Source organism: Vombatus ursinus, unplaced genomic scaffold (genome assembly GCF_900497805.2).
Source record: "Vombatus ursinus unplaced genomic scaffold, bare-nosed wombat genome assembly UNPS02014884.1, whole genome shotgun sequence".
Lineage (NCBI taxonomy): Eukaryota > Metazoa > Chordata > Mammalia > Diprotodontia > Vombatidae > Vombatus > Vombatus ursinus.
The window spans coordinates 833,147-855,627 of NW_020954662.1; the positions used below are offsets into that span (position 1 = coordinate 833,147).

Here is a 22,481-nt window from a genome sequence, read left to right on the forward strand (position 1 = left end):
AGGATAGAGGGTGGCCTTGTTGCTGCGACCTCCCTGACCCTCCCATAGGCTCCAGCCCCAGTCCCTTGCTTTTTTGGCCAGTCCTGTGTGAACCTGCTGTTTTAACAGGACCAGGCCTTGTTGAGTAAAGCCGTGCAGTGCCTCAACTCCTCCAGCAGAGATGGAAAGGAGCTGGACCCGGAGGTGTTCCAGCGGCTCGTGATCACCGCTCGCTCTATTGCCATCATGCGCCCCAACAACCTGGTGCATTTCACCGAGTCCAAGGTGCCCCCAGTGGAAGCAGGTGAATGGAACCTTGGGTGGCCGTGCCCTTCCTAAACCACTTATCCTCCTGACAGTCCTGTGAAAACACTGAAACAGGAAGGACAGGAGAAATGAGGGAGTGATTCGGAATACCTTTGTCTCTCCTTATCCTGGAAGAAAGGTTAATGGCTGAGTATCATGCAGGAGCTGTCCACCTGTTCTCCTTGATTCCAGTGTCAGCCCTCTCTAATCTATCATACATTCTGCTGTGAAAGTGATCGTCTTACTGTGCTCTACTGATTATATCACCCCTATTTCAAAACCTTCATTGGCTACTCCTGGTGGATCAGGTGGTACAGACTCCTTAGTTTGGCATTCAAGGCTATGTGGCCTACCTTTGCAGCCTTTTTTCATACTCCTCCTCTTCCTTTGTTCTACAACCCTCATAAACAATGTTGCTTGGCATTCCCCAGCCTCATCCTGCCTTTTCTCACTCCTGCTGTGGCCTGGAATGTGATCCTCCTTTTCCCATCACCACCGTCTTCTTAGTCATCTGGTAATGCCTAATTATGATGCCACCTTAGAAAACCTGAGGTTGACCCTGAAGGCCTCTAGGTAGGGGGAGCCCACTGCCTTCCACTTCTTTCAGATAGTGTTAATGGTTGGGAAGTTTTGTCTTATATCAAACCTCAGTTTACCTCTTTGAAAATGTTCACCTATTGCTCCTAGTTCTGTTATCTGGGACTGAGCAGAACAAGTTTAGTCCTTATTCCATAGAACAGTTTTTAGAGTACTTGAAGCTTGCACTCACCTTTAAGTCTGTTCATATCTAAGCTAAACACCTCCAGTGCCTTCAGCTGATCCCCACTTGGCATCATCTGGATTCCCTTCACCATCTCAGTGGTCTGCTGTCTGCCTATCACTGCTTTCCAGATGACTAGTGTCTTCCTTAAAATAGAGTTTGCAGAACTGAGCACAGTGCTGTGGAGGCAGTCTGATCTAGGGGCAGCCCAGTGATACCGGCTGGAGGCAAGGAGACCTGAGTTCAGGTCAGGCTTTAGACACTTACTAGTTGTGTGTGACCCTGGGCAAGTCACTTAACCTCTGTTTGCCCTTAGTTTCCTTATCTGTAAAATGAAGATAATAATAGCACCCACCTTCCAGGGCTGTTGTGAGGATTAAATGTGATAATGTTTGTAAAGAGCACTTAACCAGTGCCTAGCAACATAATAAGTGCTATTAGAATGTTAGTTGTTGTTATTATCTTACTCAGCTAGAATGGATTTCTCCTTCCACTTAACTCTTAGAGCACTTAATACTTATTTCATTCCTTTGCTGTTTTATATTTTGTATTATTGCCTTTTGTATACATCCTCTATTGTAGACTACTTAAAAGACAATTATTTTTCTGTCTGTCCATTTGAAATGACTAGAATCTTCCTTGAAGAAGCATCCAGAGTTCCAAAGAAGGTGATAATCCTTCGTTGAATACCACTTGCAGGTCCCTGATTCAATGAGTTTCTCTTTGCCTATTCATTCTTTCAGCGTTCCCACTGGTTTTTGGCTGCCTAGGCCATTATCAGACACTTTGAAAAGAATTGAAGTCTATTCTGTGAAACTGTCCACTTTCTAGCATTTTGATCTTGTAGATGTTGCTGTAGGGGCCACATCTATAACATACGTGTTCCACAGAGTCCCTTCTGATTGTCTCTTGTGTTTGGCATTGGTACTATCAGAAATACTGTGATTTCTGGACAGAACGTACGTTTTGTGAGATATCACTTCCCTTACCCTTTAGAGTTCAAGTCTCTTAACCTTTGGGGTATAATTCAAAGCCACCCTTGGGTCTGATTGTGTTAGGGCCCTAAGGTAATGTTTGTCTTTGTGCTGTTCAGTTGTTGTTCCATAAATTCAGTGTCTGGTTTTGGTTCTAACTCGCCCACTCTTAATCCTGTAGATCCCCAGGTCAGTGCTCTTAAGTTACCCTCAAAAGGTTATTTGTTGATTTCTTTAAAGTCATCCCTTGTTCAAATTATTCCTTTATCCATCACCTTTTCATCCCTTTTCCTGACAATTTGTAGCCCAGGGATTATTCTAGAAAAACTTAGACACACTTGGCAAAGTGGAAAGACCCCAGACCTCTCCCATTTCTTTAATGCCAGTGATAAAGTTGTTCTCGAATGTGCCTTCCTGTTTGTTTCCTTGTACATTCCTGTTAGAATCTTGGTAACAGCTTTCCTTTTGATTGAGGCCTTCCTTGAAACTCTCTATGCAGGCAAACATCCCTGACTTGACTTAACCTTAATGAAAATTAAATTTCATTCCCAGCTTACCACCATTAGTAATTTTCTTTTTGCCGCTTAGAAGGCGTGGATGAGGGGAAAGAGCCCCAGAAACATACAGAAGGGGATGGCTGTACTTTCATCACCCAGCTCATCAACCATTTCTGGAAACTGCACGCATCTAAACCAAAGAATGCCTTTTTGGCACCTGCCTGCTTACCAGGTATTTCATTAAAATAGTGGTATGCTGTTTTGTCTGTTTTTTTTTTTGTTTTGTTTTGTTTTTTGTTTTCAGGGAATGGTCAGTCAACAATCAGAAGGCATTTATTAAGCATTTACTATGTAACAGGCATTGGGCTAAGGGCTTGGGACATAAAGAGAAGCAGGAAAGGAGCTCCTGGGGGATGGGAATGGTCAGGGATAGGTGCTGAGATACCCAGGCAAAGCAGCAACTACCCACTTATTTTGTCTTGGTGAGTAGCATTGTGAGTCCATGAAATATTTTAGTACTTTGTCTTTTGAGGATCATTAAAGAAGAAGGGTGGGGGAGAAGAGAGAGAGGAGAGAGATGTTATTTTAGGTACTTGCTGTGATAGTGACCCACAATCTCATTGTCTTCAGTGCTTGCTTCATCTGCCTTTTCTCTGAGAATAACCTTCCAGCCAAGAAACAGGAATTTAGCCGTTCCAAATGGAGAGAGTTTTCTTTCAATCTTGAACAGTCTTGTATTTTCTAATTATTTTTCCTCTTTTTAGGTTTAACTCATGTTGAAGCTACTGTCAATGCATTGGTGGACATCATCCATGGCTACTGCACTTGTGAGCTAGACTGTATCAACACAGCCTCCAAGATCTATATGCAGATGCTACTATGCCCCGTATGTAACAATGTACTTTCTGACTGTCCTGTACCGATCTCACAAAGAATGATGCTGAGTATCTGAGTAGAGAATCTTTAAAAAAAATCTCTGTCAGATTGGGAAAATTTGGGGAGGCCTCTTGCTGCTAGAATTTTGTACCCACTGGATTTTTAGGAAAGTGACTAATGAGGCAGTATGGTATGGAGGGCAAAGTGCTGGATTTGAAGTGAGGACATTGGTTCTGAATTCCAGCTCTTACTAGCTTATTTTATTAGCTCTTTTATCAACTCTTTTACATTAGTCAAGCCATTTAACATCTCTGAACCTCAGCTTCTTCATCTATAAAATGAGTGAATTGAACTTGATCTCTGTAGCCTTTTCTAGCTGTTAAGCCTATGATCTTTGAAATGGAGAGAATGGGAATCAACTTTGTGTGTGTCTGTCTGTCTGTCTCATTTGGGGTTAAGTGACTTACCCAGAGTCACACAGCTAGTGAGTGTTGTGTCTGAGGTCGGATTTGAACTCAAGTCCTCCTGGTTTCAGGGCTGGTGCTCTATCCACTGCGCCACTTAGCTGTCCCGAGTCAACGTTTTGAATAGCAACTGAATGTACTTCTGTAAGGCTTGTGTTTTATTTCCAAATGCCACCACTTTAAGAGAATCCAAGAGTTAGAAGCACTGGTTATTGTAGCATAGAATTAAAGTCATCCCTGAGAAGCTATTTCTTTTTTTTACATTTGATTCAAAAAACCACAGGAAATACCTTGCCTTTTTACATATTGGCTAACAGGCTGGTATTTTATATGGATGACTAACCTATCTGTTACTGTAGTGGCCATATATTATGTTAGGGGTCAGGGATGAAAGACTGACCCGATCCAGCTGGGTCTCAAGGTTAGTCAGAAAGAGTAGGTATTTATTGATTTGATGAGTACCTGGAAACCCAAATGTGATGCCTTCCATTTGTATTTCAGGATCCTGCTGTGAGCTTCTCCTGCAAACAGGCTCTGATCCGAGTGCTAAGGCCCAGGAACAAGCGGAGACATGTGACGCTGCCCTCCTCCCCTCGGAGCAACACGCCCATGGGTAATGCAGGGGTCGCTGTCCGTTTGGCATGTGGCACGTGGCATGTGCTCAAGGGTCGTCCAAGTGGATGATCAGTCTTCTCCCTGGAGTTTAAAGTTAAGCTTCTTTCTTCAGGTGTACTGTTATTACTCCACTTCTGGTCTTCTGACAAAGACTGAGATTCATTTCCCTGAGAAACAAACTGGAGCTTAGTGGTGTTCTTTTGCTGTTTTGCCCAAAGTCACCTAGGATTAGGTGGGCAATGTGTACCATCTTCATCTTCTCAGGCTAAACTGGCTAGGTGTAGAGCTTAGAGTTCCAAGTAAGGCTTAGTGCTTTGATGTTCCTAGTGCTGGATTACCGTTGTCCTGAGGGTATTAATAGTCCTTGATGTAACCTGCTATAGCTGGAGGAAGGGAGAAGCCAGGAGCCCTGAGGTGACCTAGATTTCTCTACCCTAGGAGACAAGGATGATGATGATGATGATGATGCTGATGAGAAGATGCAGTCCTCAGGGATTCCAGAGAGTGGCCACATCCGCCAGGAGAGCCAAGAGCAGAACGAGGTGGACCATGGAGACTTTGAGATGGTGGTGAGTCTTAGCCTGTTGGGAAGGGAGCACAGAGCTGGGAAGGAGCGCTTTCACTTCCCTAAGGTATTTAGCAGGCGCACTTAGCAGGCTTTCTCCTTGCAGTCTGAGTCCATGGTGCTGGAGACAGCCGAGAACGTCAACAATGGCAACCCATCCCCCCTGGAGGCTCTCCTGGCTGGTGCAGAGGGTTTCCCTCCCATGCTGGACATCCCACCCGATGCAGATGATGAGACTATGGTGGAGCTGGCCATTGCCTTGAGCCTGCAACAGGACCAGCAAGGTAGAAGGCTTTCCTGGCAATTGCTGTGGCCCCACAGGAATGGCCTTTGGTAGTGAATGATTTTGATTTGACTTATTAGCCTATGCCCAGATTTGGGAGATGAGGTTGATCTGGGTAACCGCTGCTCGGAGACACAGGTGGAGAGTGACAGAGGGGTCGCCTTCAGTGGATTTCATCTTAAGTTTTTCTCAGGCCTATCTCTTTGGTTATTTCTTTCTGAATCAGTTTCGCTTCTCTGGCCTGTGTCCTTGTTTGAACAGATGGATGCTTCCCACCATCACCCATCACCCAAGCGTGGTGGGTAGCCGGCAGTGGCTGTTTAAAGACCTCCTGCTGGCCAGGAAGGAGCCACGCACTGGTGTTAGAGGCTCTCAGGAACAGCAGGTGGCCTGAGCAGTGTTGTGGTTAAAGGGTTGGAGGGGGTGTGATGCTCACTCTCCACTTGTTTCCCAGGCAGCAGCAGCAGTGCCCTGGGCCTGCAGAGCCTGGGACTGTCCGGCCAGGCACCCAGCTCTTCCTCCCTGGACGCAGGAACCCTTTCTGACACCACAGCATCAGGTAACTGTCCGCAGCAAGGAGCGAGGCTCAGGGCCCCAGGACCCTGAGGCCTCCCTGCCTGCGCTGCGCAAGTGTGATGGGCAGCTGCTTTGACAGGCCATCTCAGGCAAACGGCTTCGGCTTTGGCTGGAGGCCGCGTGTGTCAGAGGCATCTTGATAAATACTGCTTGGCAGCAGCGCATGTCTATCTTCTCTGTCCTTTCCCTGCTGCAGTCCGACTCCACCTGGTGCCACGAGGGAAGGCCTAGAGAAGGCTCAGTGGCTGGCGAAGTCCGGCCTCTGTGGAGCCGTATGGTCTCCATTGGAGGACTTTATAGCATTTGGGGCCAGAGATACAGACCCCATCTTTCATTTTTTCCTCACCACTTTTAGGTAAAACTGAAGTGGCAAGAAGTGAGAGTGTGCTTCAGGTGAAATTCGTGTGACTTTTCGATCAGTTTGACCAACTCTCAGTTACCTTTGGGTTCAAAGACTGAGGGATAGCATGGACTTGAAAATTCACAGATAATCCCTAAACCTCCTTGTAGTCTTAAGTTCAACCTCTTTGCAACAAAACTTTTACCAGGCCTGGTAAAAAGAAATGTTTGACCAGCGTGAGTTTCATCAATTTTCTACTTCCCTCACTCGTGTCCTTGTGAAGGTATAAATCGGTGAAGAATTAGACCCAAATTGAGGCCAATGAGAGGAAGAAGGGTTTGCAGTAGAGACCCTGAATAGTGGACTAAGTGAAAACCCAGTCCTTTCATAGGCTGAGAGTTAACTCCAGTACGTTTTTAGACCATGACTCCCTGTTTCCTGTCTCTTTTCTTTTGGAAATCTTTATCTTGAGAAGATGAGCAAAGAAGAAACCAATCCAACCTGCTCCTTCCTCTTTCCCCCACAACCACCATCATGGCCTGTAGCTTCTCTTAGGCTTGTTGGATGACTGCCCCCAGGCCGGTGGAGCTTTGAGATGGATGTTGTCTTTGGTGCAGTGTGGCTTACTGAACCGTGCTCTGTCTGGCTTTCCTGGCTGGTCCTTCTTGGTGTGTTGCATCTAGCATTTTCCTCCTGTCTCAGTTGAGCCCTGATCCTCGATGCTGTGGCTGTCTCTGGGGAATTTCCTTGCTTCATTATTAGTATCTGATGAGGCTAATTAGAAATTCTGAAGCTTCCCACTGAACTTTCCCCATGCCATATGATTTTTTAAAAAAGAGAGAGAGAAATGAGCTGGTTTGTGAAAGCTCATGAAGTATGGTTGATGAGTAAACATTATGGGCTTTTCATAAAGGAGGCCTCTTTGAGAGATCAAAATAGAGATAAATGCCCATTATAATTTAGAGTCCCTTACTTTGGATGATCATGACCGGTCGCTGGGTGTCAGGATCACCTAGGCACTAATGACCATGATGTATTTTATTTGGGAAAAATTTGTCGAATGTCAGTCATACTCAACTTGTAGCATAATGGAGTGGCTAAGGAAATACCTGGGCTGGGTTTTCACTTCTGTCTTAAGTAGCAGTGAGCTGTGTATGATGTTCGTTCCTCTTGGAGATTAACCAGCAAAGCCATCTCTCGGACAACTGGATGTGAACTGCGTTGTGTCCCTTGCACCATGTGGTTTGATGCTGTCGCACCAAAGCAGTGTTTTTACCTGTAACAGCTCTTGTTACTCTCTTAGCTCCAGCGTCAGATGACGAAGGCAGCACAGCCGCAACTGATGGCTCCACCCTTCGGACTTCTCCTGCCGATCACGGCGGTAGTGTGGGCTCTGAGAGTGGAGGGAGTGCCGTGGACTCGGTGGCTGGAGAGCACAGTGGTAATGTCTCCCTGTGGAGAGGGTAGAGACAAAGGGAGAGATAACTGCCTGGATGCTAGGCTTAGACTGCAGCAAGTGGACATAGCTTAACTCAGCTGGTTTATGCTCTTTGTTGAGATGCATTTGAAGCCATAGGCTTTTTTTCTTAATAAATTTTTACTTATATCTTTTTACATCCCCTACATTTCTCACTGTATCCCTCTCTTCACCCCCTAACCCAGAGCCATTCCTTGTAATAAAGAATTTTAAAAGAGGAAGAAAAAAGAAGTCCAACAAATGTAACTGATGTATTGAAAAAAAGGTTGATGTTCCGTGGTCCCTGCCTCTTTGCAGAAGCCAGGGGAGGTAGCTTCCCAGATCTGTCCTTTGGGACCAAGCTTGAATCTCGAGATTTAAGCTTGGATTGGTGTCTTGAACCTAAAGGGATAAATACGGAGAAAGATATATAACTCTTCTTTGATTATCAGGGCTAGTGGAGGGGAACCATTGGAGTTCAAATAATCCCAAGGAGTGGCTAATCTAAAAATCTTTTTTTTTTTTTTTTAATTTGGCTTTGGAGCCTATTTCTGTGTTTGATTTCCTTCCCTAGCTTATTAAAACCAGCTGGCATTCCCACGATGTATAGCAGTTTGTTGAAGAACTGTGCGGGGTGGGAGTAGGGGTGTCTAATCTCAAAGCAGCTGAAAGTGAGCCTACCTTTGAAAAATTCTCTTAAAGCATTTTCTCTGGAGCTGTCCTGTAATCTTAGGTTATCTTGTAGCATATAATATTTGTGTGTAGGTTTTATTCTCTGCCCATCTCAACCCCTCCATTAGATTGTAAACTCCTTGAGGACAGGGGCTATGTCATTCTTCATTTTGTGTCTAGAACTAAGCTTGATAGGCTTTTACGTTGATTGAATTAGATTGAATGGGGGTAAGAGCCTGTGATAAAAAAAATTCTGTGTGAAGAATTTCAGGTCAGCTCTAGTTTACTTCCAGGATCTCTCGCCAGTATGAATTTCCTGTGGGATGTGCTGGCAGACCTTAGGTCAGAGACGTTGCCAGTCTTGTGGCTAGGATTCTCCAGTACTCCAATGGAGGTCTGTCCAGGGATGCACATTGTACTTCCTCCATGCCTTCCCCCCACTCTTCGCTGTCCTTCCTGCTAGAATTAAACCCTCGCAGGACGTCCTGCCAAAGAGGAGCGGTGACTTGCTGCCCTATTAGAGCCCCGATGAAGCTGGGCTCATAAGCTCCAGCTCTCAGGAGGCTATTCAGTTTCACGTGGAGAAAAATCATTTGAAGGCCACAGACTCTACCCATAATCCTAGCTGGCCACTTTGGGGAGAGGGTGGAGAAGGGAGAAAGTGTTGCTTAGCTTTGGGACTGATGGTGTTTTCTGACTCTTCGTTTCAGTGTCAGGACGGAGCAGTGCCTATGGTGACACCACAGCAGAGGGACACCCAGCTGGGCCGGGCAGTGTCAGCTCCAGTACTGGAGCCATCAGCACCACCACGGGCCAGCAGGAAGGAGATGGCTCGGAGGGAGAGGGAGAAGGGGAAGCTGAAGGAGACATCAACACCAGTAACAGGTGAGGACCTGGAAGGTACAATGGTGAGGACTGGGGCTAAAAGAGGAGGCCTGGATTTTACTTTGGCATTCTAAACATAACAAGCTTAGAAAACCGATTAAAATCTTTGAGCTGGTAGAGATTTCAAAAGGTATTTTATTTCCCTGCCTCCAGCTAAGTTTGCACCTAACCTGTCCCGATGGAGAGCATGGGTGTGTCTTTAGTCTCACATTTATCTTAATAATCCCATTGTAGTTGTCAAAAAGTTTGTCTTCTTTCTTCACTCAGGTTTTTCCTGCCTTGTCAGTATCTATAAATTGGTATTAAGTACTGATACTTAATCTAAGTTGTCGAAATGGCTAGGAGGCTGGCCTGCTTTGCTTTGTCCCATTACTGTGGTCAGTGATGACAGTAATGATCTTTTTGACCTGAGAAAGCCTCTGGGCTTTTTGGGCCTTCATTTGGCCATCCTGAATGGAATCCACCAGGATCTTTCTTGATCAGTAGTCATTTGTTCGCCCCTAATTCAGAAGGAGAGACCTCTGTTTTCTAGGTTGTGATGAATATCCCATGTCTGATTTTTTTTTTTAAGACTGCACATGGTCCGCCTGATGCTGTTGGAGAGGCTGCTGCAGACCTTGCCCCAGCTGCGCAGTGTAGGTGGTGTCCGAGCCATCCCATATATGCAGGTACCTATCAGGTCATCCTGGAGCCGATTACTGTGTGTGGGTAGGCCATGATCATGCACCCTTCCTTTCTCCTCTTGCTACATGACCCCTGGATCTGGTGTAGTGTCAGGGTTATAGGATATTGGAACTGGAGGGGACTATGGAGATTGTCTAGATTAACTCCTTCGTTTGCAATACGTGAAGAAACTACGACCCAGAAAAGTGAAATAAATTACCTAGGGTCATATGAGCGGTTAGCAAAAGAGCGTTGAATAAGATCAGGCTCTTATGGCCAAAGCCCTAGTTCCTGCCCCACCCCCTTTCTCCTCATCTGTAGTAGAGGTGTCCTGTCTGAAGAACAGGTCTGAGCACACCATCCCTGTACTTAATAAACTCCAGTGGCTCTCTAGAATTCCCCCATCCTTCTTCCAGAATCTTTTTTTTTTTCTGCTTCTTGGTGAGACAATCAGGGTTAAGTGACTTGCCCAGGGTCACTCAGCTAGTAAGTGTAAAGTGTCTGAGGTCCATTTGAACTCAGGTCCTCCTGACTCCAAGGCCAGAGCTCTGTCCACTACTCCACCCAGGTGCGCCCCCCCCCCCCCCCCCCCCATCCTTTTTGTGCATCACTCCCCTCTACACATTCTGCAGTCTCCTGCTTCTCACACTTGATCCTATCGTTTCCCTTCCACACTGGCAGTCTCTCACCCCTGCAATGCCGTCCCTCCTCACTGTGGCCTCTTAGGATCTGGTGCTTTTTTCAGGGCTCAGCTCAAGCCTTACCTTCCATGTTGGGTGTCAGACTCAATGTGCAGCCTGGGGCATCTGTTTCTGTTGGAGTGTGATACCACTGTTTGACACATGCCTTCCCTGGTCACTCACTTCTGCCCTGCCCCTACTCTTGGTGCCTTACTTCTCAAAATTACTTAGTGTCTGTATTTATGTACTTTACAGCCTTATGCACGTGTCTCCCCCAATGGATTGTAAGCTGCTGGAGGACAGGGACTGTTTGGTTTTTTGTCTTTGTATCCCTAGCACCTAGCACTGTCCTTGGCATATTAGACACTTAATAAATGTTTCTTGATTGATTGATTGATTGATTGATTGACTCTTTGTATGGTGATCTTCTGTCCATAACATAATAATGACGATGATGATGATGGTGATGATAAGAGGTAACATTTATAGTGCTTTAAGGTTTACAAAGTACTTTATAACTATTATCTCATTTGATCCTCATAACAACACTGTGAAGTAGGTACTATGGGTATTATTATCCCCATTTTACAGATGAGGAAACTGAGGCTCAGAGGTGTTAAGTGACTTGCCCATGGTTACACAGCTAGTAAGTGTCAGGGTTGGGATTCAAACCCAGATCTTTCCTGATTCCAAGTCCAGCATTCTTTCCATTTTGCCACATAGCCTCTTATTCCATTATGGCCTGATAGTTCCACTTGTGCTCTATTTCTGTTGGGAGATTATTCCCTTGGTTTCCTCTCTCAGAGCTGAAGTCTCAGCCCCTTGACTTACCCATCTATATCAAATGGGGGTAATAATCCCGACTCCCCTGTCCCAGCCCATTTTGTAGGGGTGCTGTGTGGATGAATGAAACGTAGTTCTTATCAGTAGAGGAAACTAGGAGATTAGGACTAACCTTGCCCTTTGACATACCCTGTATTCAGAGCCTTTATTCTGTGAGAGCCCAGATTTTATCCTTCGCCTCTCTGCTGCTTTCTAGGTCATTCTGATGCTCACGACCGACCTGGATGGAGAAGACGAGAAGGATAAGGGTGCTTTGGACAACTTGCTGTCTCAGCTTATTGCAGAATTGGGCATGGACAAGAAGGTGAATCCTGAGAGTCAGCCAGGCAGTCTGGAGGGCAACTTGAATCTTTCTTTTCTGTTCCTCGGGCCTCTCTCTGGGGACTGAAGGATTGACAGAGATTCTACTTCATTCTATCATTTCTTATGTCAGAGCAGTTCCTGTAGGGCCTGCTTATTGAATTCCGCAGTGCATTACTCATTTCATGTGGCGTCTTAGCTATCTTCAGCTCTGGTGCTGTATCTGGATGCTGTGTTTCCCATTAACACATGGGGCATGTTCTTTCCCTGAGTCATCAACATGAGACCTTTTAGTTGTGATGTGTTTAGCACGGTCTTACCTCAGGAGTTGAATGGTAGATTTCAGGGCTTTCCCATGCACGTGGTGGTATTCTTCTTACAGGATGTTTCTAAGAAGAATGAACGCTGTGCCCTGAATGAGGTCCATCTGGTGGTGATGAGGTTGTTGAGCGTCTTCATGTCCAGGACCAAGTCAGGGTCCAAGTCCTCCATCTGTGAGGTAAGCTTGGCCTTGGGCTTCTTGAGCATAGGCTGGGTGGGGTGACACATGTCATTGTCTGGAGTAGTCATCAGGAAAATATTTCAAAAGCACCTGCTTCTGCCTATTGGTCCTTTCAGCCCTTACCTCTGTTTGAAGAGAGGTGAGGGCTTCATCTTTCTTAAGGAACCCTTCCAGACCCCCTAGTTCTCCCAGCGGTCATTCATTGGAAAGGTTAAAGGGTATTGGCAGGTCCATTTTGAGGAAGCAAAGGACTATTTTGCCCAGTCCATAACAGCTAAGCAGATTCTCTTGCTGTTTGTTGTTAGAAGTTCAGCAGTAGAGCAGAGACAAAGTCACATGTGCAGGCTGTGTGTGTGTGTGTGTGTGTGGGTACTGGAAAGGAGATTAACACAAAGCTGAGAGGTTAGAAATTGAGGCTGAACTGCGTCCAAATTTAATGAGCTTATGAGCTGTGGGGTTTGTTGGGATTTGCAAGGCTCTCCTAATGGTTTTATTTACAGTAGCTTTTTCTTTCCCTCTTGTCATTCATTTGAGCTTCTGATCTCAGCCTTCTCCAGAAGCTGGTCCAGTTGCAGGACCCCCTGGGAAAGGTGGGGCGCTGGGGCCTGCTCACTCCTCTCTCGAACGGGGCCCCTCCCCCTAGCTCCCTGGGAAGAAGTGGAGCCCTCCTACCTCAGTGGAGAAAGAGTCCTGCACTGTGTAGTCCACAGCTCCCTGGCTTGTGGCACACGTGTGTAAGAAAGATCAGACTTAAAGGAAAGATATTTCTTCACCACATGGTTAGTCAGAAGAGTTCTGAAAAACATCTGTACTAGTGGGGAAACCGCTGCCCCTTTTTGCCATCGCCCTTAACCCCTTTTGCCTCATAGCTCTGCAGATGCTAATCCTCTCCTTGCTTCACAGGTAGCTTCCTAGGGTATGTGTAACCCTTCTCTGCTTTCCCTTCAGTCGTCATCCCTCATCTCTAGTGCCACGGCAGCAGCGCTGCTGAGCTCTGGGGCTGTAGATTACTGCCTGCATGTGCTCAAGTCTCTGCTGGACTACTGGAAGAGCCAGCAGAATGACGAGGAGCCTGTGGCTGCCAGCCAGCTGCTGAAACCCCACACCACCTCCTCCCCACCTGACATGAGCCCCTTCTTCCTCCGTCAGTATGTGAAGGTAAAGGACACCTCCCCTGCTCCCCTCCATTTCCTCTCATCTCCTCTCATCTCTGTTCACCTGCCCAGCCTTCATTCCTGAGCACATTGACCTAGAGCAGCTCCTTCCTCTACTGCAGGCCTGTGTGTCCTCATCTGTGAAAAGAAGAGCATTTCATCTCACTCGTACACATATGGGTGGTCAGAGAAAGAATGTTCTTAGGATTTTGGAGTGAAAAGTGCCTCCCGAAGATTGTTTCATACACTTCTCTCATTTTACAGATGAGGAATGAGGCCCAGAGAAAAAAAGGTCACACAGGTAGTCACAGCAGAGCTGGGATTTAAACACAAGTCTTCTGACTCCAAATCCAGTGCTCTGTAAGGTCACTTAAAACTCTTTAGGGAGAAGAGCCCTTTATAGCCACAGTCAGTGTTTCAGTTGCGATTCCTGTGCTTCCAGCTGCATGGAAGGTGCACATACTTTAACACACAACGTAGAATTGGTTAGACTAGCATCGACCTTTACTGCTTGCTGTGGTCCTTTTAATGATCTTTAAGTGAAATACAGGTGATGAAATGTAATATCCTCAGATTCCTTCTAGGCAGGCCTCAACAGCCTGTGTGGCCCAAACTCTCTTTTCCCAAAGTGGCCTAACTGTGCACTTGAACAGAGAGCGGCAGCAGCAATCAGCTAGTATTTAAGGAGCACTTTAAGATTTACACAGCTTTACAAATATTAGTTTATTTGATCCTCCCCACAACTTTGGGAGGTAGGTGCTTTTATCACTCCCATTTTACAGATGAGGAAGCTGAGGCAAACAGAAGTGAAGTGATTTGCCCAGGTTCATGCTGAGGCTGGATTTGAACTTGGGTCTTTTGACTCCAGATCCAGCACCCTGTCCACTGTGCTGCCCAGCTTTCATGTTCCTCTCACTACTTCCCTCTCTCTGGGACAGTGCCTGATTTTGTCATTACCTCATGTGATGTGTGCTCAGGAGTCTTGCATATGAGGACAGTGATCATGTGCACTTGGTCTGATTGTGATTCTCTGAGCTATACTAAGGCAAAGGGTGCTTTTCCTGGCATGAGAGAGGCAGCAGGTGGGGCAGGGTGCTTGAGAACCAGGGAGGTTATTCTAGGGAGATGTTCCTTAAATCCTTGGCAACCACCTTCTCTTCAGTGTCTTTGAATTTTGGTGTCTATACACGTACATCGTACCTCATGTCATAAGCAACAGTATGAAATGTTATAGTTCTTTGAGCCAGAAGGACCTGCTTCCTTCCGCTGGGTGTGGGAGCTGAGCTAATTGATTCATTCCCACCTTTGGAAGTCTCCCTCCCTTGAAACTGACTGTAGAATGTTCCACCGTGGGATAAATCAGTACTGTGACCGGGCAGAGCTTTTCTCTTTATGTCCCCGGCATTTTGCACAGTGCATTGCTCATGCACTTAATAAATGCTTTTTCATTCATTCCTACACAAATGCTATCTGCCCAGGGCCATGCAGCGGATGTGTTTGAGGCCTACACACAGCTTCTGACAGAGATGGTACTACGGCTGCCATACCAAATCAAAAAGATTGCGGACACCAATTCTCGTATTCCACCTCCTGTATTTGACCATTCATGGTTTTACTTCCTGTCAGAGGTAAGTGATAGTTTGTAAGGATTGGCCCCATACAATAAAAATTTGTTATTTCAACAATTCCTAAGCCCTTCTGTGATATGGTAGGTGCTGTAGGGAATATTTACAAAGTTCTAGTACACAGCTTATAGGTTAATGTGCAGAGGCACAGGACAGACAAATACAAAGAAGTGTGATGCAATGTAATAGGGGCAAAAGAAAGCCAGACAGAGCTCCAGGAGAAATCTGAGGACAAATAGATCACTTATTAGGGGCATCATGAAGTGGTTGTTAGAGGAGGTGGCATCTGATTATTTTATTCAGGGATGTGGTGAAGCGTGCCACCCCCTATTCAGGATAAAGGGTTCTCTGAGTCTCTGACCTAGTAGGTGGTAAGATCTGTGTTCAAGATTACCATTCAGCAGAAGCTATCTTCTTTAATTCCTAGTCCTTCTATGTCAACTTCCCCCGTATTTAGCTGTGATAGCCTCAAATTTAATGAGAGGAAAGGAGAGTTGCTACCTAGCTTCTAGTGATCATGTCCCATTTAATAACCATGCCTTCACAACCTTGTTGGCTTTTTTTTTTTTTTGCTAGGGAAGAGATCCTGGCATTTCCCTTCTGACTTCTTTTGAGTTTGTAGAGACTGACCCTAGCTTTTAAGTCCCTGAACTCATCATGGAGCAGGAAGGATACTGGGATTGCTTTTTCATTCATCTGGTTTCCTTCTTTCCATGCTGTGTCTCAGTCCTCTACCATTGAGGTGAGCTTGATAAAGAGCAGAGCAGTGATCCTACAAGTTTCTAGGACCTCCTCACTTTTTGTGAGCTGGTAAAAAAAATCAGCCAACATTTACCTATTGTTGGCTCAGTCCTGGGAGAGGTACCATTTTTCGTGAATGATAGGAGCATTGACAGCTATAATACACAGTATCATTGACAGTTGCATTGAAAGGTAAGTAAGATATGTGCTGAGGGAGATAAGAAGAAGAAGCTGATGACCTTAGGGGATAGCTGGAGAAGGATCCCTGGGAGAGGTGGTGTTTGAAATTGGTTTAAATGCTTCTGTAGGAGCTGAGTGGAATAGGGATGGGATCTTTGGTTTTATTGATAGAGGGAACTTCCATGTGAGAGAACTCCCTCTACTGTGCAGGTTGACACCTTCTCTCTGGAGAAGAGTTGCCTAGAATAATGAGAGGCCAAGTGACTTGCCATAGCTAGAAATGTCAGTACTTGAACGCAGGTCTTGTGAACTGGCTCTCTAGTCATTATGCCAGCCTGTCTGTAGGAGCTTAATACGTAAAATATTTGGCAAGGTTTTGGCCAATCCAAACCAGATGTGGAGAATAATGTCCAAAAAAGCATGGATGTGTGCACGCAGTACATGGTTTAAGGCAGAAGGATATACACTTTGGCTGAAGTCATGAGAACACATAGAGAGAAATAATGTGAGAAAAGACTCGAAATGTAAGAAAAGGTTTTGGAGGACCTTGTATGCCAAGTAAAGAAGTTTGAATGGTGCTCGAGAGGTAATAGGCATTAGGTCAAGAATTTTGAGTAGAAGAGGGTAATAAATGCAATGGATTGGAGAGAAAGCGAGTGGAGGTGGGAAGACCTATTAATAGGCCAAGCCTATGTGAATGATCACCAACAGAAAGCTAGTGGAGAGGAGAGTACAGTTTCTGGTTATACAGGGACTGTGGACTCAGCCCTGGAATGTTCATGTTCATTTATTGCTTTCCCAAGTACCTGATGATCCAGCAGACACCATTTGTACGTCGCCAAGTCCGCAAACTTTTGCTGTTCATCTGTGGCTCAAAGGAGAAGTACCGCCAGCTTCGGGACTTGCATACCCTAGATTCCCACGTGCGCGGCATCAAAAAGCTGCTGGAGGAGCAGGGAATCTTCCTTCGAGCAAGTGTGGTCACAGCCAGCTCGGGCTCAGCCCTGCAGTATGACACACTCATCAGCCTGGTACAAAGGGCAGCTCCCATGGGGGTGGGAGGTGGGGGTGCAGTGGGACACAGCCTCACGCGGATCAGGCGTGGACTGGAGACAAGTGTTTAAGCATTGGGAGCATCATGTGACAGGGGCTGGCTAAGGTAGGAGTTGATCCTCAGATTCCACTACATGAATAACACCCATCCAAACAACAGCACAAGGTGCGTCTTCATAGCACTTGAAGGCTTCCAGAGCCTCAAGGGAAAGAACTCTAGTAATGTCTTCGTCTTAGAGCTTAGGAAATCCAAGGGATAAAGGAAACCTGCCCTTGGCCACATACTCTGAAAGGGTCAGAGCCAGAATTGGAACTGGGTTCTCTCTCTCTCTTTTTTTTTTTTTTGTTGTGAGGCAGTTGGGGTTAAGTGACTTGTGCAGAGTTGCACAGCTAGTGAGCGTTATGTGTCTGAGGCCGGTTTTGAACTCAGGTCCTCCTGACTCCAGGGCCGGTGCTCTATCCATTGCACCACCCGTCTGCCCAAGGAACTGTGTTCTCTTGATTATTACAAGGCCAACACCTTACTAGGCTGCAATCCAAACTGATGGCTGCACAGTCTGGAAGGAGTTTTGTCATATGTTGGATAATTATATTTGGAGTTTTGGTAACTTGAGCATTTCTATTACATAATCTGGAACACAAACCTTAGCCACCTATCTATGGGAACTGGATGTCCCCAATTCTTTATTTAAGAACAGTTAAGATGGGATGAATGGGATACACATAAGTTAATGACCAAAGAGACTATTTGGACTTAGGAAAATGGAATTGAGTATATCCCATGTGAACAGCTAGATAGAAAGCCTCTTTCACTAATGATTCCCAGAGGATTCTCTGAGCTCCTTGGTTGCTATCCTTGGCCCCAAGACAAGCATAAGCTGATATCTTGTTTTGGAGTTCTTTTCCTCCCTCTTCCTTTGCCTCAAGAGGTGACCTGGCCTGGCTGCTTCCTTGTTGAGAAAGGGACAGTTCCCTGAAAACTGAGGGTGCTTGTGTAGCCTGGAAAATGAGAAGGATCACATCCTACAGAAGTCAGCTCCAGCAGTCAGGCACTTCAGGCATTATTGCCTGTATAAGGCATGATGCCCATTGGTGCTAGAGCACAGGATTGGGATCTTTGCACTTAGGGCAATGACCTTGCTTGTGTTCTGAGCTGCTCACTTAGGTCACTCATCTCTGGGGATTGGTTCTTCTTTCAGATGGAGCACCTCAAAGCTTGTGCAGAGATTGCCACCCAGCGCACCGTCAACTGGCAGAAATTCTGTATTAAAGATGACTGTAAGTTGCCGCACTTCTCCTGGCCTGCCATCATCTCCACAAACTAGAGAGAATTTTGGTCCATATCACATCATATAGTATTTCTCAACAATTTTTTTAGTGAAAGTGATTTCCTTGTAGTAGCATATAGTAGAGGAAACTTGGAAATGAATGTTGGTTAAATTAGACATTGAGGTCAATCTTGGCTAATGATGAAGTCATTATAGTTCCTACTACTTTGCAGTCTCAGGCCAGGTAGATCTGATGTAGGTTTAATTTTGTTGATTTCCTTTCCTCTCATCTCTTTTTGCAGCGGTCCTGTATTTCCTGCTCCAAGTTAGTTTCCTAGTGGACGAGGGAGTGTCCCCGGTGCTGTTGCAGCTGCTCTCCTGTGCTTTGTGTGGCAGCAAAGTGCTCACTGTGGCTTCTTCATCCGGATCCTCAAGTGCCGCCTCCGGCTCTTCCTCCTCCTCCTCATCCTCAGCACCTGTGGCTTCTGGTTCTGGGCAAACGACAACCCAGAGCAAGTCATCCACCAAAAAGAGCAAAAAGGAAGAAAAGGAGAAAGAGAAGGAGGGTAAGAGCCACCTTCCATAGGTCAGAAGCTTCGTTTATTTGTTTGTATTCAGGGTCTTGGCCACTGCCTACCCTTTGAACTTTGAATTCTGGTTTGTAGCACCCTACATACTTCAGTGCTTTTTGGCATCGGGTTGAGGTCCTTAATATGGCATTATTTCTCAAATTTAAAGGCCACATGTTAAATTGTGTCACTTGCTGTGCCCTAATTCTCCCCATCAGCAAGATTCAAAGCCTGGTTTTGAGCTGCCTTCCAGTGACTCATGAAGGCTCAAGACCAATGATAAGGGTGAGGGTGTTGGAGATGTTGCCCTTGCTCAGAGGCCAGGAGACTTAGCCTTCACTAACTCACTGTGTGACCTTGGGTAGCTTACTTGACTTGTGTGCCTTGTGTCAAGTGAGGGATCTGTACTTGCAGATCTCTGCTGTCCTTTCCTCCTTCACGGTTACATGGTTTTGTGCCTGGGGAGTGCTGTTGCTAACCAGGACTGGAGACGTGTGGCTCCCATCTTTGCAAACACATGCCCTGAGGACTCCCACCTCATTCAGGCCCTGTACTGTGCATGTGGCCACTGCAGGCTATAGGGTCAGCATGTTTAGCATGCTATAGTGGAGAGAGTTTTGGATCTGGTGTCAGGAGAGCTCAGAGTTCAAATCTTAGCTCTGCTGCTTACTGTTGGGGTAACCTTGAGCAAGTCCCTTTGCATTCCTGGACCTCCATTTCCTTATTCATAAAATGAGGGGGTTGAACTAAATATTCTCTGAGGTCCTTTTTAGCTCTAAAGCCTATGCTACAGTTTATGTACTTGTTCAGATGTCTGTGTTTTCACATCCATCTGTCCTGGTGTTGTTGGAGCCTAAACTCTGAGAGGAGGATGAACTGTTTCATTTGGTATGTACAGTGTAATCACAGAACAGGGAGGTGATGCCTGCTTTTTTGGCATATTCTTATATGACTTCATCCTAGCACCATTCTCTAGCAAACATCTTAAGCTCTTTTTTTCCAGACAAGTTTTTGAATTGTAGATGCTTGGTTAGCCTTATCAGGGAAAGAACAAAATAGAAATCACAAGTCTGAAGAAGGTTCCTCAGGTTCCTAAGTGTTTTTGCCTCTCTTTGCAGGTGAGTGCTCGGGCAGTCAAGAAGACCAGCTGTGCACGGCCTTGGTGAACCAGCTGAACAAATTTGCTGACAAGGAGACCTTGATACAATTTCTTCGCTGCTTCCTACTAGAATCGAACTCCTCTTCTGTGCGCTGGCAAGCCCATTGCCTGGCACTGCACATATACAGGTAGGGACCATGATAGGGCTGTGCTCTTCCTAGCTCGGGCCCGTTTACCTGGACTGTCTGAGGAGGATCATAATATCTCAGAGCTGGACAGATCCTCAGTGGTCATCCATCACTTTACCTGATCAAGAGTCTTTTCTACAGTGTACCCAGCTATTGGTCATTGAGGCTTTGCTTGAAAGCTTCTAGCCTGGTAGAACAGGCTTGGGCAGCATTGATTGTTAGGAAGGTTGTTCCTTTATGGGCCCAAATCTGCCTCTCTCTTACTTGTAGTTCTCTTCTCTGAAGCCGAGCAAAATAATTCTAATTGAGCGTAGTAGAAGGAGTCAGAAGACTTGAGTTCAGCTGCCTGGCCCACCATTGTGGGAACTTGGGCAGTCCCTTCTCCTGTCTAGCCTTGGTTTCCTTATCAGTCAAATGAAGGGATTGGACAAAAGTGCACTAATCTCTTTTCTAGCTCAAAAACTATCCCTTCGGATATTTATGAATGGCTGTCGCGCACCATCTTGTTGCTCCTCTTCTGGATGTCAGCTTGTTAATGTCCTTCCCAAAATGTATTCAGAATAAAACACAGTATTCCAAATGCATTCTGACCAGGCCAGAATAAAGGAACATTTATATCTCCCCTCATTCTGGATTCTCTACCTCTGATCTTCAGCTTAAGATCACATTGGCTTTTTTGGTTGCCCCATCATCTGCTGAATCAGACTAAACCATCCCGTGGTGTTTTGCCACATCTGGCCACATCTCTCCCATCTGTTACTTCTGTAGTTAGTTTTCTAAACTCAAGCATGGGCTTTTGCTTTTATCGCCTTTCTGTTGCATATTATTAAATGGGGCTTCTTCTGCCAGCCTTTTGAGATCACGATGTATTGGCTAATCCCTCCCATTTTAGGATGTACAAACATTTGCCAAGTATGTCATCTGTCATCATTGATAAAAAATGCTGAACAAAGTAGGGTTAAGGACCTAGCCCAGCAGCACTCTGCTAGAGACCTCCTTTCAGAGATTGAATATGTTCCTTTAATTGTTTGTCATTAATTAACATGTGATTGCTATCATAAAGTCCATATCTCTCCATTTTTCTCCTAGCCTGTCATGAGAAACATTAAAATGTTTTGCTAAAATCCAGGTACACTTAGTCTCCAGTATGCCCCTGGTTTAGTAGACTAGTAAGCCCTTGCAATAAAGAAGTGAGGTTCTGATCTGTTCTTTTTTTTTTTTTTTTTTTTTTTTGTGGGGGGGAGGCATTTGTGGTTAAGTGACTTGCCCAGAGTCACACAGCTACTAGGTGTTATGTGTCTGAGATTGGATTTGAACTCGGGTCCTCCTGACTCCAGGGCCAGTGCTCTGTCCACTGTACCACCTAGCTGCCCCCGATCTGTTCTTAATGACTCCATACTGTGTCAGTGATCACTCTCTAAGTGCTGATAAACTATCCCTTAGATATAGTATGTTTAAAGATCTTACCAGGAATTCAAGTGATATTCCTTATTCATTCCAAGTCTCCTTTCCCCCCTTTTTTTGAAAGTCAGGACATTTGTCTTCCTTTAGCCATGTAGTTCCTCTGCACAATTTCTCAAAGATCAATAGGGTTCAACAATCACCCCTGGAAGTTCTTTAAATTCTGAGATGTGGTTCTTCTGGATCTGGTGTGTGATGGCTGGGGCCTGTTGAAGACATCCACATATTTTCTTTCCTTGGGTTTCAATTTCTTGTTACCATTTTCATTCTGTCTTTCCCAGTCTAAAGATCCTTCTCCTTGGTAAAGAAAACAGAAGCAAAGCAGGAGCTGAGTAGCTTTGCCTTTCTGTAGCCCAGGTAGATCACTTCCTATATCATTCTGTCTTCTTTTGCCTCTGCAGGCTGGTTCTCCACACCTGGACACTTTGCTCTCCTTCACTCCACTTGTTCAAATCCTTTTACATTTTACTACAGTTACCCTAATAGCTGACATGTAGATAGGAATTGAAGGTTTGCAAAGTATGTTAGATTCATTATCTTGTTTGAGCATCTTAACAACTCTGAGGTAGGCACTGTTATTTTCCTGATTTCATAGTTAAGGAAACTGAGGCTGTGAGAGGTTAAGTGATTTGCCTAGTGACACATAGCCTAGTAAGATACAAGATGTGATTTGAACCCAATTCTCTCCAACCCTAGGTCTAGCACATTCTACTATGTCATGCTATTTCAAGGTTCAGCTCATATGTCTTGTCTTTCTTGAAGCCTTCCACAGTCAGCTCAGCTTAAAGTAGTCTCTCCTCACATTCTCGTAGGGTGCTTTCTGTGTCTGTTTTTCCTCCTGACACTGTAAATAATTTGTCTGCTTCTTGTGTGTGGTGTATCCCCTCTTGGAAAATATACACTCCTT

General features: G+C 45.4%; 1 protein-coding gene across 5 annotated transcripts in view; it reads left to right on the forward strand.

Annotated features, from left to right (window-relative positions):
• The window catches only part of LOC114028481 (E3 ubiquitin-protein ligase UBR4), a 147,511-nt gene that overhangs the window by 64,374 nt on the left and 60,656 nt on the right, over positions 1-22,481 (forward strand). Inside the window, exons 53-70 of one of the 5 annotated variants that reach the window (XM_027842733.1) lie at positions 109-283; positions 2,608-2,748; positions 3,281-3,402; positions 4,358-4,469; positions 4,910-5,040; positions 5,143-5,320; positions 5,774-5,878; positions 7,539-7,676; positions 9,074-9,248; positions 9,820-9,916; positions 11,631-11,738; positions 12,117-12,233; positions 13,185-13,394; positions 14,869-15,018; positions 16,740-16,967; positions 18,189-18,267; positions 18,560-18,823; positions 19,945-20,113. In XM_027842733.1, the coding sequence (XP_027698534.1) occupies positions 109-283; positions 2,608-2,748; positions 3,281-3,402; positions 4,358-4,469; positions 4,910-5,040; positions 5,143-5,320; positions 5,774-5,878; positions 7,539-7,676; positions 9,074-9,248; positions 9,820-9,916; positions 11,631-11,738; positions 12,117-12,233; positions 13,185-13,394; positions 14,869-15,018; positions 16,740-16,967; positions 18,189-18,267; positions 18,560-18,823; positions 19,945-20,113 (2,699 nt within the window). The remainder of the gene's footprint in view (positions 1-108; positions 284-2,607; positions 2,749-3,280; positions 3,403-4,357; positions 4,470-4,909; positions 5,041-5,142; positions 5,321-5,773; positions 5,879-7,538; positions 7,677-9,073; positions 9,249-9,819; positions 9,917-11,630; positions 11,739-12,116; positions 12,234-13,184; positions 13,395-14,868; positions 15,019-16,739; positions 16,968-18,188; positions 18,268-18,559; positions 18,824-19,944; positions 20,114-22,481) is intronic. The other 4 variants (XM_027842730.1, XM_027842728.1, XM_027842731.1 and 1 more) reach the window with 4 other exon arrangements.